The following is an 18,698-nucleotide window of genomic DNA, read 5'->3' on the forward strand; positions in this document are numbered from 1 at the left end:
CTAACAGTTCACTATGACCAAATCTAAAAAGCGTCTTTTGTAGTTTGAGAATAGTGCTAGAGGCAATTCAAGCAAGCAGGGGCATCAAATAGTTAGCAAGATTAAATAACTCACAGGTTTCAGCAGTGAAAACTTTCCTGCAAATCAAAAGGCTACTTCTGGAGGACAGCTTTTCCCTTTAATTGCAGCAACAGCAACCATTGACAAGGCAACAAGATGTGACCACACCTCTCCATTTCGCTTAGCGCACTGCCAATAAGTGACTCAAAAAGACTTCTATTTTCTTAGATTAGTTCCCCTGACAAATCTTTAAGCATGCTCAATAATCCCAGCCCCTCTAAATTTGCACCAAAAGTACATAGCTCCTACAGCAAATAACTGCAGGCCAATGCAACAGCCATTAGGGAATGCGAAAGTGAATTAGTTTCTTTCAGAAAAAGGAGATCTAATCAAAATTAAACACAATATATTGATGAAATACAAGGATGAAACAGAAAGGAAGATAAATATTCAAATTATAAGAACTGCAATTTGCAATTGGACCAGCCAAATGTCAAACAGAGTTAAAAATGATAAAGCCACAGTGGGAAACAACACATGATCTCACCTGCAATTATCTTGTTCTAAACTACTAGTACCAAAGCTTGAAGAGGGGGTGCATGCGCTCTTTTATCGGTATAAACAGCTTGCCTCCCCAACAAGGAACACTCTAAAAATCATTTTGGCAACATTATCCTTCTAGAGCGATCTGAAAGAAGAAATCAACTGATTGCCTGATTGCACCACATGCTTAAACCTTGTGATCAACTCCATACATCAAACCACCTTTGGGCCCTCTTGCCAATCTACTGAAATTACCTGCAGAGATCTCAGGAGTGAAGAAACAAACTCCAGGCAATGAACCAATAAATAAATTTAAGTTCGCACATATCTGCCTCGTCAAAATTTCAGAGTCTTTCCTTTCTTCTGGTTATCTTCATTGTTAGATGGTTAAGCACAATAGCAGGCCATGTCACAGTCCAAAATGCCTTTAAATCAACTTCCAGATTCAAATAAAGTTTCTTCAGTAACTTTAACATATTTCTTGTCATGTCCCTATAAGGCATTACTAATCAAATGAAGTACTAAATGAGCATTCTACTTGGCATATTTAATTCCAAAATATATAACCATTTAGACATCCCTCGTCTATTTCCAATCATTTTCAAAATGAGAGAAAGCAACAATACTGTGTCATACAGATTGGAACATTATTTGCATTCTACATCAATTAAAAGAAGAAAAATATTTCATTACCTTAAAGTACCTTAAAGGTGTCGCTAGACCACCATAAACAGACCACCATAATAAATTATTGAAGCAGGAACTGTGTGTGTGTGATTGATGATCAGCATGTACAAAGACTTGGAAGAAGATTTCTCCTTTCACATCATCCATTTGCTTTTTGAGATGACCAGCTTCTTCTAGAAGGAGCACTCATGTGAGATGCAAGAAATGTAGAACCATGAATCAGAATAGATATATGCAAAGTGAATCAGTCCCTCACTCGCCATTCAATCAGAAACAAAATCAATGAGTTGTTTAATGGATCATTTCTGATCACTAATATCACTGTTTGTCATCCACCGATTCCTTTTGTTCTTCCAGAACTCATCCTTCTTACCCTTTTTGGGTTTCAAGCCAAATTTGCTGTTGACTATTCCGAATATAGCACTCCTATCCCTCCTGTTCTTTATTGCAGCTTTGACATCTAAAATAGCTCGCAGCTTCTGATAGGATCTGGCTTCAGGCACTTGCCCACTTCTCACCATTTGTTTGTGATAATAAAATGCCCTAGTAAAATCACGCACACGAACATATGCATATATCATTGTGGAATAAGTAACAGAGTCAGGCTTCAATTCAAGAGCAATCATTTCTTTCAGCAACTGTGGCAACTTGTTGTGTTGCCCTCCCCGTGCATATGCATTCATCAATATATTATATGTCATGACTGTTGGCTGCAAACCTAGCCTGCCAAATTCATGTATCACATCTCTTGCTTGAACATAGAGACCATGTTTCGCCAACCCATCCAAGAGAATGTTAAATGTAACTCTAGTACCTTCCACTTTATTATTGATCATCTCTTTCCAAACTTCCATCAGCTTCTCAGTTTCACTACCTCGCCTAAAGGCATCAAGCAGAGCTGTGTAAGTCTCTATGGAAGGTTTTATTCCTTCTCTTTTCATATTTTGATATGCAGCATGAGCTTTTTCGTGCCATCCACTCACAGAATATGCATGAATAAGAGCCGTATATGAATGTGAGGTAGGCTTTATTCCAGACTTTTTCATCCTTAAGAATGAATCTGCTGCCATGTCACTCATTTTCCTCTGCCTTCCATAGGCACTTATGAGGCAGGTGTATGATTTAACATTTGGTTTCAAGCCTAAACTTTGCATCTCGGATAGGAGAGCTTCAACAATCTCAGGTTGCATTCTTCTACTGTAGGCATCCATCAGAATGTTATAGGTTGCTGTGGTTGGATTTAATCCCTTTTCTTTCATCTCAACAAAGAGACCTTCTGCCTCTTCAACCTGGTTAGATTTAATGTAGGCATCCATCAAGGTGTTATATATGATGACGTTTGATGACATTCCTTTCTTCTCCATTTCTGATTGAATGATGAGAGCTTCCTTTTTCAGCCCCTCGTCACAGAAGGACTTTATGAGAGCACCAAAGACCTCTACATTCCATTTGACACCTTTTCTGTTCATACGTTCAAAGAAACCCCATGCATCTTTTGCTTGCTTACCCATCTTCCTCATGACAGTTATCAGAATAGAACACGTCACATGATCTGGCTTGATATTATTAGCTTCCAGATCCTCGAACACTCTCCAGGCATCATCATATCTGCAATTTGGTGGCATAGGTTCAGAAGAGAAAAGATTATGTATACAATCCAAAGAAATAGCCGCCAAACCCAAGTACAAATAGTAGTTGATTATGGAAAACTCAATGTGCAAGCGCTATACGTTCTGATAGCATAAAAAGTTTTCTTTTGTATCATGCGTGCATGCCTGTCTGCAGACAAGCTTCAGGGGTGTGGGGGTTGGGGGAGTACTGGTGGTTAGAATGAGAGCATGAGCTTGAATGAGATCAGATGGAAGGAACAATATACTCAAATTGGCACATGGAACAAGAGCGAAAGGAAGAACAAAACCTGTTTAGGGATAGAGTTGATCATCATATTCTGGTGATCACTGTTTCTAAAAAGATTCTAACTACTAGATTTCCAAATTCTAAATTTCGACCTTAAAAAAAGGAGAAAGCACAATAGTGAGATTAAATGAAGGGAAAGGATTTGTCCTGCTCAAGGTTCAAATTAGCAATTGAAATGGGAGCAAGAGGGGAAGCAGAAACCTGGCCTCGGAACAGGTTCGGCACCATCATTAATGCCATCTGATTCTAAAATTCTGTGTGAGTGTACCATTAATTCATAACTTCCTCTTTGTCAAACCACATTATTCTTACTTTCTTAATACAGGTGAAGATCCAAAATGGAGAAAGTAACCCACTTACCATATGAGCTGAAACTATAAGAACTGCAGCTATAATAAAACCATTCAGCATGAATGACCTTTTAAAGTTCTCTCATTCCATTCACTTTTGAAATCCATTATGAACCTTAGTCATTTAGAGTGCTGTTTAATATGATCCCTAAGGTTCAAAAAGTCAATTCTCTTATCAGATGCCTAAAAGGCAAGAACATCTAATTCACTTTTAGGCAGAAACATTTAATTCACATGAAAATCTACAAGTTAAAGCAAAAGAAAAGAAAAGAAAAGAAAAGGAGGGGATAACAGCATGACAATCTCAACAAGAACAATTTGCATCCTCTTCGGAAACTAACCAACAAATTTGCTATTTTGAAAGAGAGAAGAACAACAAAGTTAATTCATGCCTATGACCTAGTTCTTGATAATGCAAGTCCAAATTCACTTTTAATTTGGAGCATATCCTTAAAAGTTCACAAATCTTAGAAGCAGTCTTTCATTTTGACATAAATAATCTTCATCAATGTTGCTTGAAAATTATTCCCTGAAAAAGTTGCAAACTGGTTACTATAATATTAACTGACTGACAAAGCATAAAGAATTTATCCAAATCGCCAAGTCCATCCCTTTGCTTGTCAGTTCCATGTATATTTACCATGTAATTTATTTTATCAGATTCTCGTTTCATAGCATTTAAACACAAATTAAAACCACTGACTATTTTGTCCTCCATTATCTCTTCTGTTAAGTTTATCAAAATATTAAACTTACTTGTTGATCTCTAACGCGGCACCTTCATCTTTGATTCCAAGCATAAAACTATAAAATCATCGATCTTCAAAATAAAAGCATTCTGGGCATTTCTGGAGCATATAGGGAATAACCAGAAAGCCCATTAAGATTTCTACTTTTCAAATTACTATGGCACATAGAATTAAGCTCAGATAACTAAGTCCCCTAACAAGGTCATGGGCAAGCAGCTTGAAACAAGTTAAAGACAATATTCCAGTTATGTTAAATAAAACGGCAAAATTCTGCTGGACAGCTAACAAGAGAAGGGCTTTTAATCACACCTCCTAGTAGAAGACTGGTGCTATTACTATCAAGAAATAATAAGATAAATGCTTGCGGTAGAATGGTAAATTGTAGCGGAATCGTGGTTAACTAGTTAGATAATGTTAAAACCAATACAAAAAAGTTGGAAGTTTTTGAGTGGTGAAAGAGAAATGCCAGCGACTTCTAGATACAAAAGATTGATACGATGAACAAGATTATGAGACCTTTCTACAAGGAAACTTTACAAGAAAATGATCGAAATTGAATTGGCTATTAAGTAGCAAAACTATTTCAAACATACATTGGATCAATATTATCGAGCCAGAGAAGATAGCTCAGAGACAACAATCAAGATCAATTGAGGGAGAAAAAAAATGGGAACAGTATTTTAATGTAATCAATGGGATAATCTTTTTCTTTCTCTACAAATAAAAGGATCAAAGCATCTTTCTGTTCTCTACAAACAAAGGGATCAAAGCATCCCAACTTGATCCAGTGCAATTTAAGCTCAACAAAAGATGATATTTTGACATTAATAGGACTTATTTTGCAAGAACTATAAAATTTCCTATTTCAAAACCTATCTGCACTTTGTAAAATCAAATACAGAATGAAACAATGACCTTAAGATGAACTCAGCGGAGGCAAAGTGAAGGAACAGTCTTAGGCCCAATGTGCTCAGTTTTATATTTCTTGTAAGATATCATCTATGGAGTTATTTGAAGATGCTCAGCAGCAAAATGTCATCACGAGGTACTGATTCTGCTTCTTTTTCTCTAATGATCTTGATATTAAAAGCAAATGAAGAAGTATCTTTATTAATAAGAACTACAGGATAGACTTGAATTTTGAATGGCATCTTTAAGAACAATATGGGATCTCAAAGGGAGGAGAGTCAAGAACACCTTATCGCGAATAACGAAACAATTTTTTTCTAAATGCCAATCTAACATTGAAAGTTTAAGACTATCTCTAATTGTCTCTCCCTTCAAAGTGATTTCGCTTTAATTCTTTGGTGTGCCCTAAGTAGCTACTTGCATGATCATGTCCGTCTCATGAAAAATAAGTAAATAATGTGAAACTCACACACATAAAAGCAATCCATGATGCAGAACAGGATCCCCACCTCCTGCAGCACGAAAGGCCTGAAATGACTGAATTATACACACAAACATCCCGAAATCTCTTCCCTCTTGGCAAATTCTCAAAGAGAACGATCAGCTTATCTCCCATGCCTGCCCTTCCCAGATTTGGAAACAGAACCGAACACGACCTCGGCGTCACCAGCGATGGCTCCTGCAACCCCATCCACTCGTAAAGATACAAACTTTCCCGAACCAGTCCCTCCACCCCCATCCTTCCCAGCAGCTCAATGCACTCCCCCTCCCCCACCTTCCCGGCAAAAGAATCCAAGAATTCTCCCAATGTGGAGTTTTCCGGCAGCCTCCTCGCGATCCCCATGATCTTTCCTACAACCCCGTCCTCGGAAGCTGGTTCAGGAACCCCGGAATCAGAATCTGGCTCGACAGCTTGCACTTCTTCTTCTTCCTCCTCCTCCTCCTCCTCTTCAATATCATCGCTTTGGAGGTCTGCGATGTGCCACGTGGAGCGGCGGTTCCGCTGGAGAGTGAGCCGGCCCTCGCGCTTCGGGTCTCGGGTTTCGGACCGGGATTTGAAGAAGTTGCGGATGGGATCTGAGTAGTCCTCTTCTCGTCCCTCTTCCTCCTCGGATTCTAATTCGGATCCATGTAGTTCTCCGAATTCCTTCTCGAACTGTTCTTCTTCTTCTACTACTTCTTCTTCTTCGGCGGCGTCCGCCACCACCTCGTCGTCGATGGATTCGGGGGCGGGAGACTCGAGATGGGGGAGGAAAATGGGGGAGGGGGAGGGAGAAATGGAGCTCGGCGCAGCGGAGGAGGATGGAGATATTAGGGTTTTGGGAGGGCGGGGGCGGAAGCGAAGGGAAGAGGGGAAGGGAAGAGGCGACGTGGGTTTACTACAAGGGCTGGGGGGAGAAGCGAAGGAGAAGGCACCGAGGGTTTTGAGCGCCATGGGATAGGCCTGGAAGCTGGGCTCTGGGATGTCAGAAAGACGCAGGGTGGAATATATTGGGATATTTTGGCGAGTGGAATGGAATAGGAGTAGAATATGGAGAGGATAAACCGATAAAGTGAGGATAGCGTGCTCCGCTCCTCCGGATTTGCTTTTCCCGTTAGCCGCCTCAGGGAACCGGGGCCGGTCCGGGTGGGTTGCACGCGGACCGGGCCGGGCCGAGGCCGGCATAAGTTCCGCCATGTGTCCAAGTAGGCTCCAACTTCAAGCTGTCCACCGCCCAGGTGGCATCTAGAGGATGATCGATTCGATTCGGAGTATGGACATGCATGGTAATGGCCATCCATTCATCCGAGAGACCCGAAGGCTGATTCAGGACATGGGTGATTTTCAGATGGTACGTGTGTTTTGGAAGGCGAACAGGAAAACAGACTAGATCGCCTCCTTCATCGTCCGACACTCCGAAGAGTTTTATTGGACATCTGCAGTAGACATTTTCTCTCCCTTGCACTTTTTACTTTCTTGTAACTTGGTAGGATGTACTCACATTAGAGTAATTTAAATTATCTTTTTTTAAGAAAAAAATATGTTATTGAATTCCTGCCATAAAATAAAATTATTGAAATAGAGCGACCAAATTTAATGGATTTCTCCTAAAATTCTACCTAAAAATTGGAACTTTTAGATGATAAGAACAAGAATATATAAGGACCACAAAAAATTTTTACTTGTCCAATGTAGAACAATCATTTCTCAATATCTTCCTCATATATAAAATTTAAGGTAATACCATACTAAGATTCTATCTAAAAATTTGGATGTTTAGATGAATAGACCGTAAATTATAAAAACACCACAAGAGTTTTTAAACTATCTAACGTGAGACTACAATTCCTCAATAGTCCTAAAGAAATAAAATATAGAATACGAAATCGAAATATATCCTCAAAATATTTTTATTTTTCTTGTTTATAACAGATTGGAATATAAAATAACTCAAGGTAACTTTTACAATATATTAGACAATACAATTTTACTTAGAAAATCAATGGTAGGCCATGAACATATTAAAAGATCATTATTTTAAAATGATAAGAGGCACGTGTGAATGGTTAAAAGGATATATTTAGGGTAAAATCAAGGGACTAGGAAGGCTGAAAATAGAATTGATATGAATTAGATACCAATAAATCTATTTTCAATTGATAAATATGAATATGAATACAGGTACCACTCAAATCTAAATTTATTTTTATATTTATTTTATATGGATATAGATGCAAATCAGATATGGCAGTATAAAAATAAATATGAACATATATTGGATTTTTTTTTTTAATGAATGACCAATCTAGTATGGAAGATTTTTTTTTTAAGGAAATGATTTTTTGAAAATAAATTAAGTTAAAAGTATTTTAATATTGTAATTTTTTTTTTAAATTTAGCGAGAGCTATATAAGACTAAATAGGATTACAAGTATATTCAAATATTCATGTATGGATCATATAGTTACTAATCCATATCCAAAAAATATCTTTAATGACTATAAATATGGATAAAGATATTTGCTGGATAGATTTGGAAATTACTCAAATTGATTCGAATAGATATTATCCTATCCATTTTCATCTCTAGTTTCTGGAGCTTTATTATAGGACATTGTACAAAATATTTCAAGTATGAACACATTTATAAAAATAGTCAATAGCTGCCGATTAAACCAATAGAATTGTGGTATAGTCAAACTTTAGATTTATGTTATGAGAAAGAGATGCAATAGTCAGTGCCATGGAGAGAAGACAAAATACTCAGCGCAGTATTCTTCTCGATTGATATATTTTGCCATTAGGAAACGTTGCAAAATTTTTGTTATAGATTTGTGACACTAAGGAAATAACATATAGTATTTTCAAAATATAAAGTCAATTATTATTCTTAAAAGGTAAGAGATATAATGACTCAACTTAAATATACAGGCATATAAAGAATGAGGAAGAATCAAGAGCAAGGCACTAGAAAAGTTCATAGGAAAAGGAAAAACAAGGAGAATAGCAAGAAACATAATCTACATCTTGTAACCAGTGAGTTTATTTGAAATAGAAAACAAAATAGAACATTGTCTTACCTTGGAGAAAACACATTAGGACAACAAAAAGAAAGATTTACTGATGGTCTAATTATACATAGGTTTAATTATACATAAGTGCTCAAATCTTAAACTTCAAATATCTTGTTGTTCATTTGTATTTTGTATGATATTCTTCTGTGAAAATAGAGATCTCTTTTGTACAGACATATTCGATACTCAACTTAGTTAAATTGATCTTAACAGCTGCCAAATGAGGAATTCTCGTCCCCCTAACTTTGTGCATCAAGAGTGTACTTTAAGATGACCAACTTAAACTTCTCCAACCCATTAATTTCTCCATTTTCAGTTGCCTGAGAGTACCCAAATTAAGTCAAATTCCCGGTATATTTTGACCTAAGATGCTAAACCTCATCTCAAGCAGATTCAACCAAATCCAACACAATCTAATTAATTTATATAGCTAACTGGAAAACAAACACTTTTATTAGGTAATAAGTTGAGTTCTAGCAACTTATATTAGAAGTCATTAAAAAAAAAGCGCGCACACAAGCACTTTCTCCACACTCCAGTTCTGCAGCTTTTGAATGTTACACTTGGAACTACTTATATTCTGCATGGCATTGCGATTCTGCATGATATATTTATAACAGGTATAACTTCCTCTTTTATGGATCGCCCAAGCCAAAGAGCTCTCTCGAACAGGAAAAATCTAAAGCCTAACGCGGGGGTTCCTTACCTCAAAACCTAGAAAAAAGCCAGAAATCTCCGAAGATGAGCTATTAAAGCTCTTAAGTCGAGAACCGGAGTTTCAATTTGAAAGCCCACCCGAAGCAGAGTGAACTATCCAAAAAGCCCAGGACAAGAGCTATTACGACTCAAACAAGACCAGCTCGTACTAACAGAGTGAACACTGACTTTGCCTTGAGGAGAAATTCTATTCCCAGAGTTGTTCAAGCTACTGGAGTGGTATTTCACTTCAACGTCACCCGAGAGCTTGAAAGCCATAAAAGGCCTGCATGATTGGTAGTACTCATAAGGTTTGGTTCCGGGCAAAAATTAAGTAGTTCAATCCTCCATCTCATACCGAAAAACGTGTAAGATGATGGGCGAAAAACATACAGACCCCAGGTCACAAGGAGCAATGCACAGAAATTAAACATGTCAAAATTGTTTGCTTAACTCACAAGCAGGCTTAGCACATCTCTGTTTTACCATACCATACCAGTAACTTGGAAGAGCCCACACTCCACAGGTAATCTTAAGAAGCTAGTTCCATACCTGAGAGGTCCATTAATGGCACAGAATTATGTCTTTATCTCTGACGATCATACAGCTGGCACCGGTATATATCAAGATGTCACCATTGTGGCTGCTTGTTTTATTTCTCAGCAAGTCAGTGTCAATGGATGTTGCAAGGTTGATCCAGAAAAGCAGCTGTGGAATCTGTGATTCAAATCCACCACCATAAGAAACTTCCAAATGACTGTAAGACTCTCTTGCCATTATAAAAAATCTTCTTTTCTTTTCTTTTCTTTTTTGATGTGAGAATCTCTTGCCATGATAAAAGATCAGCCGGCCTTGGATGCAGTTCTTTTACCCAACATCTCCAGGGCTCCACCAGTGGCCAAGGGGAATTTTAGATGGATGAGATGTCATGGGACAATTAATTGAGCCTTTTGCTTGTACCTTCGGTGCCAAGACCTCTCCTTTCCGAAACTAAATCATCAGGACATGGACTGCTCTCGTGGAAGGACCAGGGCTGATGTGCCAAAGTACAAGACAGACAAAGGCCACACAACACCAAGCATTTGTGGTCCTTCTGGTATACCTTCCACTATAAGATAGCTGTCATTAGCTGTTACTGATATGGCCTACTAAATCACATGAACCACCTTATGAAGCAAAAATAACTAGAAGCATTTGCATGCTTGATTCAAATCCACATTCGACAACATGGCATTTAGATTAATGTAAATAAATTCAGAGAGTATAGACTAGTTCAGGTCATCACTGACAAGCAATACAAACTACCATCAGAAATCCTATGGCCTACTCATCTCCAACCTGGAGTTCAAAAAACAATGAGCTTAAACAGATCTAGCAAAAGGGATGATTCAAATTGGTGTTCTTCAATCAATGACATGGAGTAAAATGATATAATTAGCATATTTGAATGTTGTACCTTATTATACCTTGAGCCATAAGATTTTATCAATAGCACACTCTTTTTTCACTCTCTCTCTCTCTCTCTGAGATTAGGAAGGGCTAAATCTCCACCTTCTACCCTATAACGGCTCCACCCCTCGAGGATTGACTTCAACCGGACTTAAATCCGAGCACATTCAAGAGATCACATTGGCCTTCTTCACATTGATTAAATTTGCATACTTCGATTTTAAAATCCATCAATGGCATGTCAGCTGTATATGTTCAAGAAATCCAAGTGCTTCACCTGTGCCCTGCTTCCAGCTCGAACATGCATTGGACAGGTGCTTCATATTTACATATTGACAACAATTCTAAACAGTATAAGTTTTCGTGGCATATGAACATGAGATGCTTTTGATGAGTCACCATGGTGGTCGTGATCATGGTTCTTGGCACCCGTGTGAGAAGACATTGGGAGAAGCCATGGAGCTGAAGGAAATTGAAAGAAGCCTTCTAAGAATGAAGAGGAAGAACAGGATCCCATGGGAACTAACTGAGATCAATGTCGACGTGCTCGGGAGTCCCTCTCTCATTCTCCTGCCCAACAAGTTCAATGCCAAGCTGGCCCTTGTCTGCCGCTCCAAATGCATACAGTTTTCCTGAATCTGTGAGAGCAAATGTATGTGCATTCCAGTATATTGAGTTTGTGAGACTAATCTGCACTACCCTCTCATTGATCTTCTTCAGTGAGGTGACTAACTCTGGACTGAGAACATTTATGTGTCTGTTGGCCTGCAAACAAGACATTACTCAAAAATAATCAAAAACAATGAAAGCAAATCTATAAATCGAGAATATTGCCAGTCATCAAAGGGATACACAAACCAGTGGTGGATAAATTGATGCTTCAAAATCTGATGTTAATTTTGTATCATTCAAGGAAGCGAGTTCCCTATCTATTGACTGTCCAAATTATAGTTAAACAAGTATGCAGGCAATTGTCAAATTATGCAACCCACCAGCTAATGAATTTCGAGGATAAGTGATTGCCATGAGTCCTTCCATCATTATCAAAAACTAAAACTTGTAAATTGGGGAATGATGAAAGGATAAGAATTGGTTTTAAATGGCATGATGTGTTATTTTCTACAATATAGAAGTTGATAACTAGCGAAAGAATGCCAAACCTGTCCATCAACCCCAGTTGAGTGTCCCAGGCTAGAGGATTCTCCGCACCCAAATGAGTAGACATCCCCTGTGTCAGCAACTACAAAGGTTGTGTAGTCTCCAGTTGCAACATGGACAGCTTTGACATTGCTCAGGGCTTCCACCACCTTGGGGACAGACTCACACTCCTCATTCCCATGGCCCAAGCAGCCATAACGTCCCCAACCCCAGGTGCATACGCGGCCATCCCGTCCCACAACAGCAGCGTGCCAGGCACCCGCTGCAACCACCACAGGTTGCAGGTTCAAAGTTCGAAATTGCTCGATCAACCTTGGGTACCTTTCATCAGTCCGAGTTCCATGCCCAAGCTTCCCTCCTAAACCACAGCCAACAGTGTACACCGACCTGGAATAGTTGGCAACAAGATGATCAGAGGAAAAACAATGGGCTACATGGAAATCATTCAGGGACATGGCAAGATGATGTTAAGAGTCACTTGACAACCTCAGAGCATTCTTCATTATGACAATTGTGAAGATGCAGAAAGCCCTGTACCATCAATAATTAAATAGACTATCTAACAGAACGTAGATGGATTAGAATCCCCTTAACAGAATCTACAGAGCCATTAGAATGCACCAACAATTTATTCATTACAGTTAAGCAATTTAGAATGTGACAAGAGATACATCTTTTCTAGTACTCAACATACGATAAAACATTTCCATTATATTATGTGTGCATGCATTTGGATGTTCTATGCTTTAGAATAGCATTACTAGAAATTGGACTTAATAGCACTTACTCCTTCTAGAAAGCAAAACTTACATGCCGCTGGGTTGACATGCCAATGCTAGCAGGTAACAGTAGCCAGCAGCAATCTGCACCACTGGAATGTTCTCAAGAGGGCCTAAGAGGAGATGGGGCTCGCGGTCATTTGGTTCTGTCTGATGACCTAGTTTTGTCTCATTGCCCCAAGAGAATGTGTAAACTCTTCCCTCTCGAGAAAGAACTGCAGTAAAGAAGTTCCCTATGGCTGCTTGAACAACATATATGCCCTTCAATGATTCTACCATCTGAGGTGTTGTGACAACCTTCGACCCTTGAACTCCATACTCTGCTTCACCAAAGGAGTCTTTGCCAAATGCATAAACCTGTCCAGCATCACTGATTAGCATTGTCCGTCCAGCTCCAGCTGCTGCTTGTATGATTCGAATGCCTTGCAGTGATCTGCCAAGGACCAAATAATTCGTGTTCTCGGTACTTGTATTTGCATCGAGTGTATGAAGCAACTGGAAATTTTAAAAGCACCTGATAAGACGCGGCCTCCACTCCTCTTCTAATGTGCCATGGCCGAGTTGCCCAGAGCTGTTGGATCCAAAGGAATAGACCGCCCCACTTGAAGTCACGGCAATGCTGTGGCCAGGCCCAGCAATCGCCTGAGACTTCTCTCTCCGGCAACATGCCTCACCTGCCAACAAGTACCTAAGAACTAACTTCCAGGAGCCCCCACAGAGTTCCTTGAGATATTCTTTCTCCTCCATTGTCATATGCTTAAAGATGGCCCTTTTCTCGCACATGTCCAATGCTGCGAGCTCCGATATAGACAACTCAAAGTCAGGAGCGAAATTGGCAGGCTTCCTGAAAAATGTGCATGCTGCCTGCCACAACCGCCAAAACCCATCAGCACGGCATTATCAAATCCAACAACAGGAGAACAAAATTGCACTACTTGCCTCTAGATTAGCAAGATCCTGGGGATCCAAATCGCAAGCAGTGAGGACATGGAGGACAATGGAGGGGTTCGCTGCCAATGGGAATTCCCCTGGGGTAGAGTCCCCAAAGCAGTGGCGCTGCAGACGATGGAAGGTTTGCTGCAATGGAGAGACAAGAGAAAGGGGCTGGTCTACGATAGTGTGGAATGGAATGGAAGGAGTGGCTCCACTTGTGGTGGCGTCCATTGGGCACTGCCCGAACTTGCAGTGCCCCAAGCTCAAGCAGGAAAGAGAGTTCAAGCTGCAGTCCATTTTTGACAGCAACAACATAATGAAAACACTATTCTAGACGATCACAAACTGCCCAGAGTGATGACACTTACTGCTATAGGCTATGGTGTGTCTCCTGATGAGGGATTCTAAACGCACAAATCAACTCCACAGGTTTGGGTAAACGAACCTATACACAAATTAAACAGGAGGCAGAGTCACACTTGTTCATCCTATGTGCCAAGAATCCAGATCTTCTTGCAAGAGAAAAAAACAATGAAACAAAGAAAGAGTAAACACTATATAACTAATGGATGAAAGAATGGAACATACTCCCAAAATCTCAAAGAAAACAGTTCATTTATCTAAAAGAAAACAGTTTGAAATTGAACCACAACCCCATGTCTCAAAAGTCAAAAGAAAAGAAAGAAAGACAGCCATTTCTCCAACCATTGCTCAAAAAGTAATCAATAAACAAATCAAGAGAAAAACAGCAGCTAATGCAATAAACCATACAATTAAAATTTTCATACAGATCAGACAACGGAATAGTTAGACGCCCAACCAAAACCAGGAAGTGCCACTTCCAAAAAAGCCTACTCTCAAATGATCAAGGGACACCTATAAAGAAAAGCACTCCACTTCAAAAAGAATACCACTCTTGATCCATCTGAGGATTACCATCAACTTCACGTTTAACAAAATCCAACTCAAGAATAAAGACAAGATACACCATCTACACAAAATTTTCCAAGAAAAAATATTAACCAATATGATGAACAAACAAAATCTCCAATAGATCAGATCCCCGTGAACAAGATCCAATCTTTTCGCAAACTTCTCCAAGACCAGAACCAAAGAAATCCAGAACCATGAAAATCAGAAAGGAAGCGAGTGAATTCCAACTCCAGACCCCAAAAGAACTCACCAAAAAACAAATCCAGATGAAAAAAACTCGCATCTTTAACAACAAAACCACAACAAACATCACAATCCAAGCCTCCCCTTCCCCCAAAACCCCATAAAAACTTAATCAAAGTCAGGAAAAAAGCAAAAAGGGTAAAAGATCCGTTTTTTCAGGTTCAGATCGGGGCAAATCGAGATAGAAAAGACCGATAAGGGTGCAATACATAATCGGAACCGCCGAGACTTCAACGGAGGCCTATAATTCCAAGGACCGCCGCCCGATGCTCGTGTTCTTCCCTTATTTCCTCGTTTCTGCACCAAAAAAAAAAAACAAAAAAAAAAACAAATGGTCCGAATTGAAGCTGGCAACGGGTACACTATAATTCTCTGGATTCAACTGAGATATCGATTAAACTCGGTGGATTCCAGATAGGAGAACCCAATTTAGAGGGGGAGAGAGAGGAGGAAAGGGAGGAGTTTTTTTTGCCTTTGGTTTTTGGGTCACGACGAAGTTTATATATAAAGAGAGAGGCGTGATGAGATGTCCAGGAGAGAGAAGAGGGGGTGCAGCTTCCGGGAGTTAGACGCAGGTGGGAGTGCCACGTCAGCATGGTTCGTAACAGGGGTACAATAACGGATTTAAACCTGCGGTTAAACGGAAAGCTTGGTAGGGCGGGCGAGAGGAAGTGGGCCGGATGGCCTGGGCCGGCAAATTAAGCTTCAGAGGCTGTAGCCCAAAGGCAAGCTCCCACCTGGATGATGACGAGGGATGCGAGCTCGGACCACCCTCTGCCCCGGAATATCTAAATGATGACGAGGGATGTAGGGGCCATTCAGGCCAAGCATATATTTAGAGAGGCCAACGGGGCTGCTGACTAGGTGACCGCTTATGTGGCTAACCATTCAGGGAGTATCCTGTAGTCAGGGGAGGGAGAGTCGCCTCGAGCACTCCGTAAACTTGTATTTTCTGATTTTATTAAGTGTATTCGTACATATATTGTATGACTAACCCATTAAAGTAAAAAAAAGCAAGCTTGGAAGGCAAGGTGCAATTTAAATGAATAGATTAAAATAAAAAAAAGACATGACATTATGATTTGATCTATGGGTTAGGAACATCCAAAAATAGTTGGAGTTTGGCTTTTTGTTATGTGTTATAGGATACCTAGATCAAGATTGGTTATTTTTGATGTGCTAGAAATATATCATGCATGATGCAGATAAGCAAGAAAGTACAAGAGCGGCCAATGGACATGATTCAATTATGTAATCAATATGGTATAGTATAGTAATATGTGACCGAATTAGAAACGAGTTGCTTGCTAGAGCCTTCGTAACCCTATAGATAAAGTCTACTATGCTGAGTCCTACCTTTTATGTTGAAAAAAAGAGCAAACAAGGGATAAAACCAAAAAGAAAAAAAAAAGAGAAAAGATAAGCAATTTTTAATGGGATCACATTTATCCATTGATTATTTTCTCTTTTTTTATTCTATTTATATCTATATTTTTTATTTATTTTATATCAATTAATATTTTTTATTTATCTTTCTATATCCCATTTTGTATTTTTTTAATCCTTTTCTTTAATATGCATGGCATATGTTGTGGTTATGTGTGTAGAAAAACATGCATACACACTAGTAAAATACGTGAGTATAATTATTATTTTTTCCGTACAAAAAAATTTGAGATGCAATTTAATTATTTGATTTCAAATTATCTTATGTTTGGTTACTTAGTAAGAATCATATAAAATTATTTTATTCATGAATATAATTCCAACTAGGAAGAAATATCAAAGTTACATTATTCTAACAATAGATTTGTGAAAGTAGGATATTTTTTGTTGTTGCTACAATTGTCTTTTCCAATTAGAACAATGCTTATAAGCAATGAACTATACGCTACACGATGAGAGAGTACCCTTCAAAAATTATTAATCTCTCAAAATGTGATGAAGGTGTGTATAGGCAACCACTAAAAAGATTTATTAGTAAGGTAAGTGAGGATCTTTAGTAGTTCAAGTTTTATATCTAACTGTAATTTGTGCTAATTGTTTAAAATGAGGTCACAAATAGTCAATGTAATCCATGGATTTCATTAGTCTTTTTTTCAATTTTGTCAATTAGATACATATCATTTCTAGTAGATCTTTTTGCATATATACTCCTCAAAACTTTAGATTTTATGTGTGTATTCTTGTAAATTTTCAATTTACATAAATACCCTTTCAAATATAATTAGTTTACATAAATTCTTTCTTGTTAGCTATATATTTGAACAAGGTCAAATTAGCTCCTTTTTTCTGAAATTACATCAATACTACCCTCGAGCCTTAATTGATCTCCAATGACTAGATCCATTATTTCAAAAGGCATTTATGTTATTTTGTAATTAGTATAGGTTTAACCACGATCAAATAAATGTAGCCACTGTTGATGGTTCCTAACGATACTTAATGGTTTGCATCCCCCCCACCCCCCCACCCCCAAAAAAAAGAAAAAAAGAAAAAAAAAAGAGTATTTGTAATAAGTATGTATGTACACTTAGAATTTTAAAAAGTATATATACAGTAAAAAAACTCTTTAAAGCATGGTATGTTAAAGAAATAGATACAATCCTCTCAAACAAATATAGATCCATACACTATATACTAAATACTTCTTGTGAAGACACCAAGTTGAGTAACATATAGCAGCAATAAAGTTCTATTATGTTTAAGGGACTTTAATAAACGGCAAAGGAGCCATATGCATTGAGTACATACACAATGTTGTCCCTCTGTAGGTCATCTATAGCTTATCAATATGTTTGAACTCTTAAATTTATGTAGGAATCCATTGCAAACCTTGAAAGACCAAATTCAGGAATCAGCATTATTCCACAATCAATTTAGTCAAGCTTGATAGTCCTACATATTGTCTCTTTATTTTTGTCATACACATAGTGCCTTCTAATGAGATTGCTGGGTTGAAAAATTAAATAATATTTAATGAAATCAATGTGTAGCAAGAGGCTTGGATGGAGTTCTCTTCATTTAGAGTCTAAAAGGATTTTCCCAGATTTCTAGCACCCTTCCTCTACCTAGTAATTGCTAAGCATATTGGTTGTCAAATCTAATTTGACTAAACAATGGCACAATTTAGCACTAACTTGCAAGATCTTCTGCCTTTCCATTGAAACCTTCCAAGAATTAGTGGGTTGTTTAAGTCCAAAAGGACAATAAGAAGTGCACAATAATTTAAATCATTTTCTAATAGAACACTTACTTTCCACATCAATCTCTGTAACAACATTGTCATGCAAGTCCTAATCAGCACCCACTTTTAGGAAAACTCAAGCATATGATACTAGAGTTTTCTTTGGTCTTTTGCTTCTCAGACTGATCTTTGAATTCCCCATCCTTTACAAAAGTTGGATTACCACAACTTGGCTACTTTAGAGCCATTTATGTTTCAAGTTGAAGAGCCATTATTAGAATTACAAAAAGAATTTGATGGTAATCATCCATTACACTGCACATCCTTTTGCTAGAGTTTATAGATCAAATTAACTTGTACCTCGGATGAAGGATATGCAACTTTTAGTGCTTTTCTAGGTTCTCCATTAATCAGAACTTCCTGAGATCATCTTCAATTTATTAAGAGAAGCAGATAAAGAGAGAGACCTTCTTTTCTTTCTAAATGATCCAATCTCAGCTTCCTCCCTTCCCCTCCTTTTTGTAAACTAACCCTCTCCCCCTTATAAATT

The 18,698-nt window shown here is 38.4% G+C and overlaps 2 protein-coding genes across 6 annotated transcripts; both read right to left on the reverse strand.

Moving 5' to 3' along the window:
- Positions 1 to 424: 424 nt before the first annotated feature.
- Positions 425 to 6,952, reverse strand: EMB1006 (Pentatricopeptide repeat (PPR) superfamily protein). Of its 3 annotated transcripts, none has more exons than XR_003388111.4 (3): positions 5,725 to 6,952; positions 1,297 to 2,898; positions 425 to 858 (listed from the first exon to the last, which is right to left on the reverse strand). XR_003388111.4 is itself a non-coding variant. In XM_008809941.6 (2 exons), exons 1-2 carry the CDS (start codon positions 6,891 to 6,893, stop codon positions 1,590 to 1,592), a joined length of 2,478 nt encoding a protein of 825 aa, XP_008808163.3. In that variant the 5' UTR covers positions 6,894 to 6,952; the 3' UTR covers positions 447 to 1,589. The 3 variants fall into 3 exon arrangements, 1 of the variants encoding a protein (XP_008808163.3); XR_016398196.1 differs by having other exon boundaries at positions 425 to 1,095; XM_008809941.6 differs by having other exon boundaries at positions 447 to 2,898.
- Positions 6,953 to 10,699: 3,747 nt separating this feature from the next.
- On the reverse strand, positions 10,700 to 15,493 carry LOC103720296 (ultraviolet-B receptor UVR8-like). Of its 3 annotated transcripts, none has more exons than XM_088709781.2 (7): positions 15,171 to 15,493; positions 14,154 to 14,294; positions 13,788 to 14,071; positions 13,367 to 13,712; positions 12,884 to 13,285; positions 12,076 to 12,460; positions 10,700 to 11,680 (listed from the first exon to the last, which is right to left on the reverse strand). In XM_088709781.2, the coding sequence occupies exons 3-7, from the start codon at positions 14,014 to 14,016 to the stop codon at positions 11,438 to 11,440; spliced, it is 1,605 nt and encodes a 534-aa protein (XP_088565907.1). In that variant the 5' UTR covers positions 14,017 to 14,071; positions 14,154 to 14,294; positions 15,171 to 15,493; the 3' UTR covers positions 10,700 to 11,437. The 3 variants fall into 3 exon arrangements, with proteins under 3 accessions (XP_088565907.1, XP_088565906.1, XP_038986836.2); XM_088709780.2 differs by having other exon boundaries at positions 14,154 to 14,230; positions 15,171 to 15,450; XM_039130908.3 differs by having other exon boundaries at positions 14,154 to 15,450.
- Between the last annotated feature and the right edge of the window lie 3,205 nt (positions 15,494 to 18,698).

The sequence above is a fragment of the Phoenix dactylifera genome, chromosome 13, assembly GCF_051530095.1.
Source record: "Phoenix dactylifera cultivar Ajwa chromosome 13, Ajwa_hap1_PhDact_Kaust_v1.1, whole genome shotgun sequence".
Lineage (NCBI taxonomy): Eukaryota > Viridiplantae > Streptophyta > Magnoliopsida > Arecales > Arecaceae > Phoenix > Phoenix dactylifera.

Bases quoted from the DNA above. Each gene is read 5' to 3' on its own strand.
- EMB1006 (XM_008809941.6), bottom strand. From the start codon at position 6,893: ATGGCGGAACTTATGCCGGCCTCGGCCCGGCCCGGTCCGCGTGCAACC. The intron at 2,899-5,724 runs GTGGGGATCCTG...ACCAAATTGCAG, and splicing joins GGCCTTTCGTGCTGCAGGAG to ATATGATGATGCCTGGAGAG.
- LOC103720296 (XM_088709781.2), bottom strand. From the start codon at position 14,016: ATGGACGCCACCACAAGTGGAGCCACTCCTTCCATTCCATTCCACACT. The intron at 12,461-12,883 runs GTAAGTTTTGCT...CAACTATTCCAG, and splicing joins GCATGTCAACCCAGCGGCAT to GTCGGTGTACACTGTTGGCT. The intron at 11,681-12,075 runs GTTTGGCATTCT...TCTTGTTTGCAG, and splicing joins CAACTGGGGTTGATGGACAG to GCCAACAGACACATAAATGT.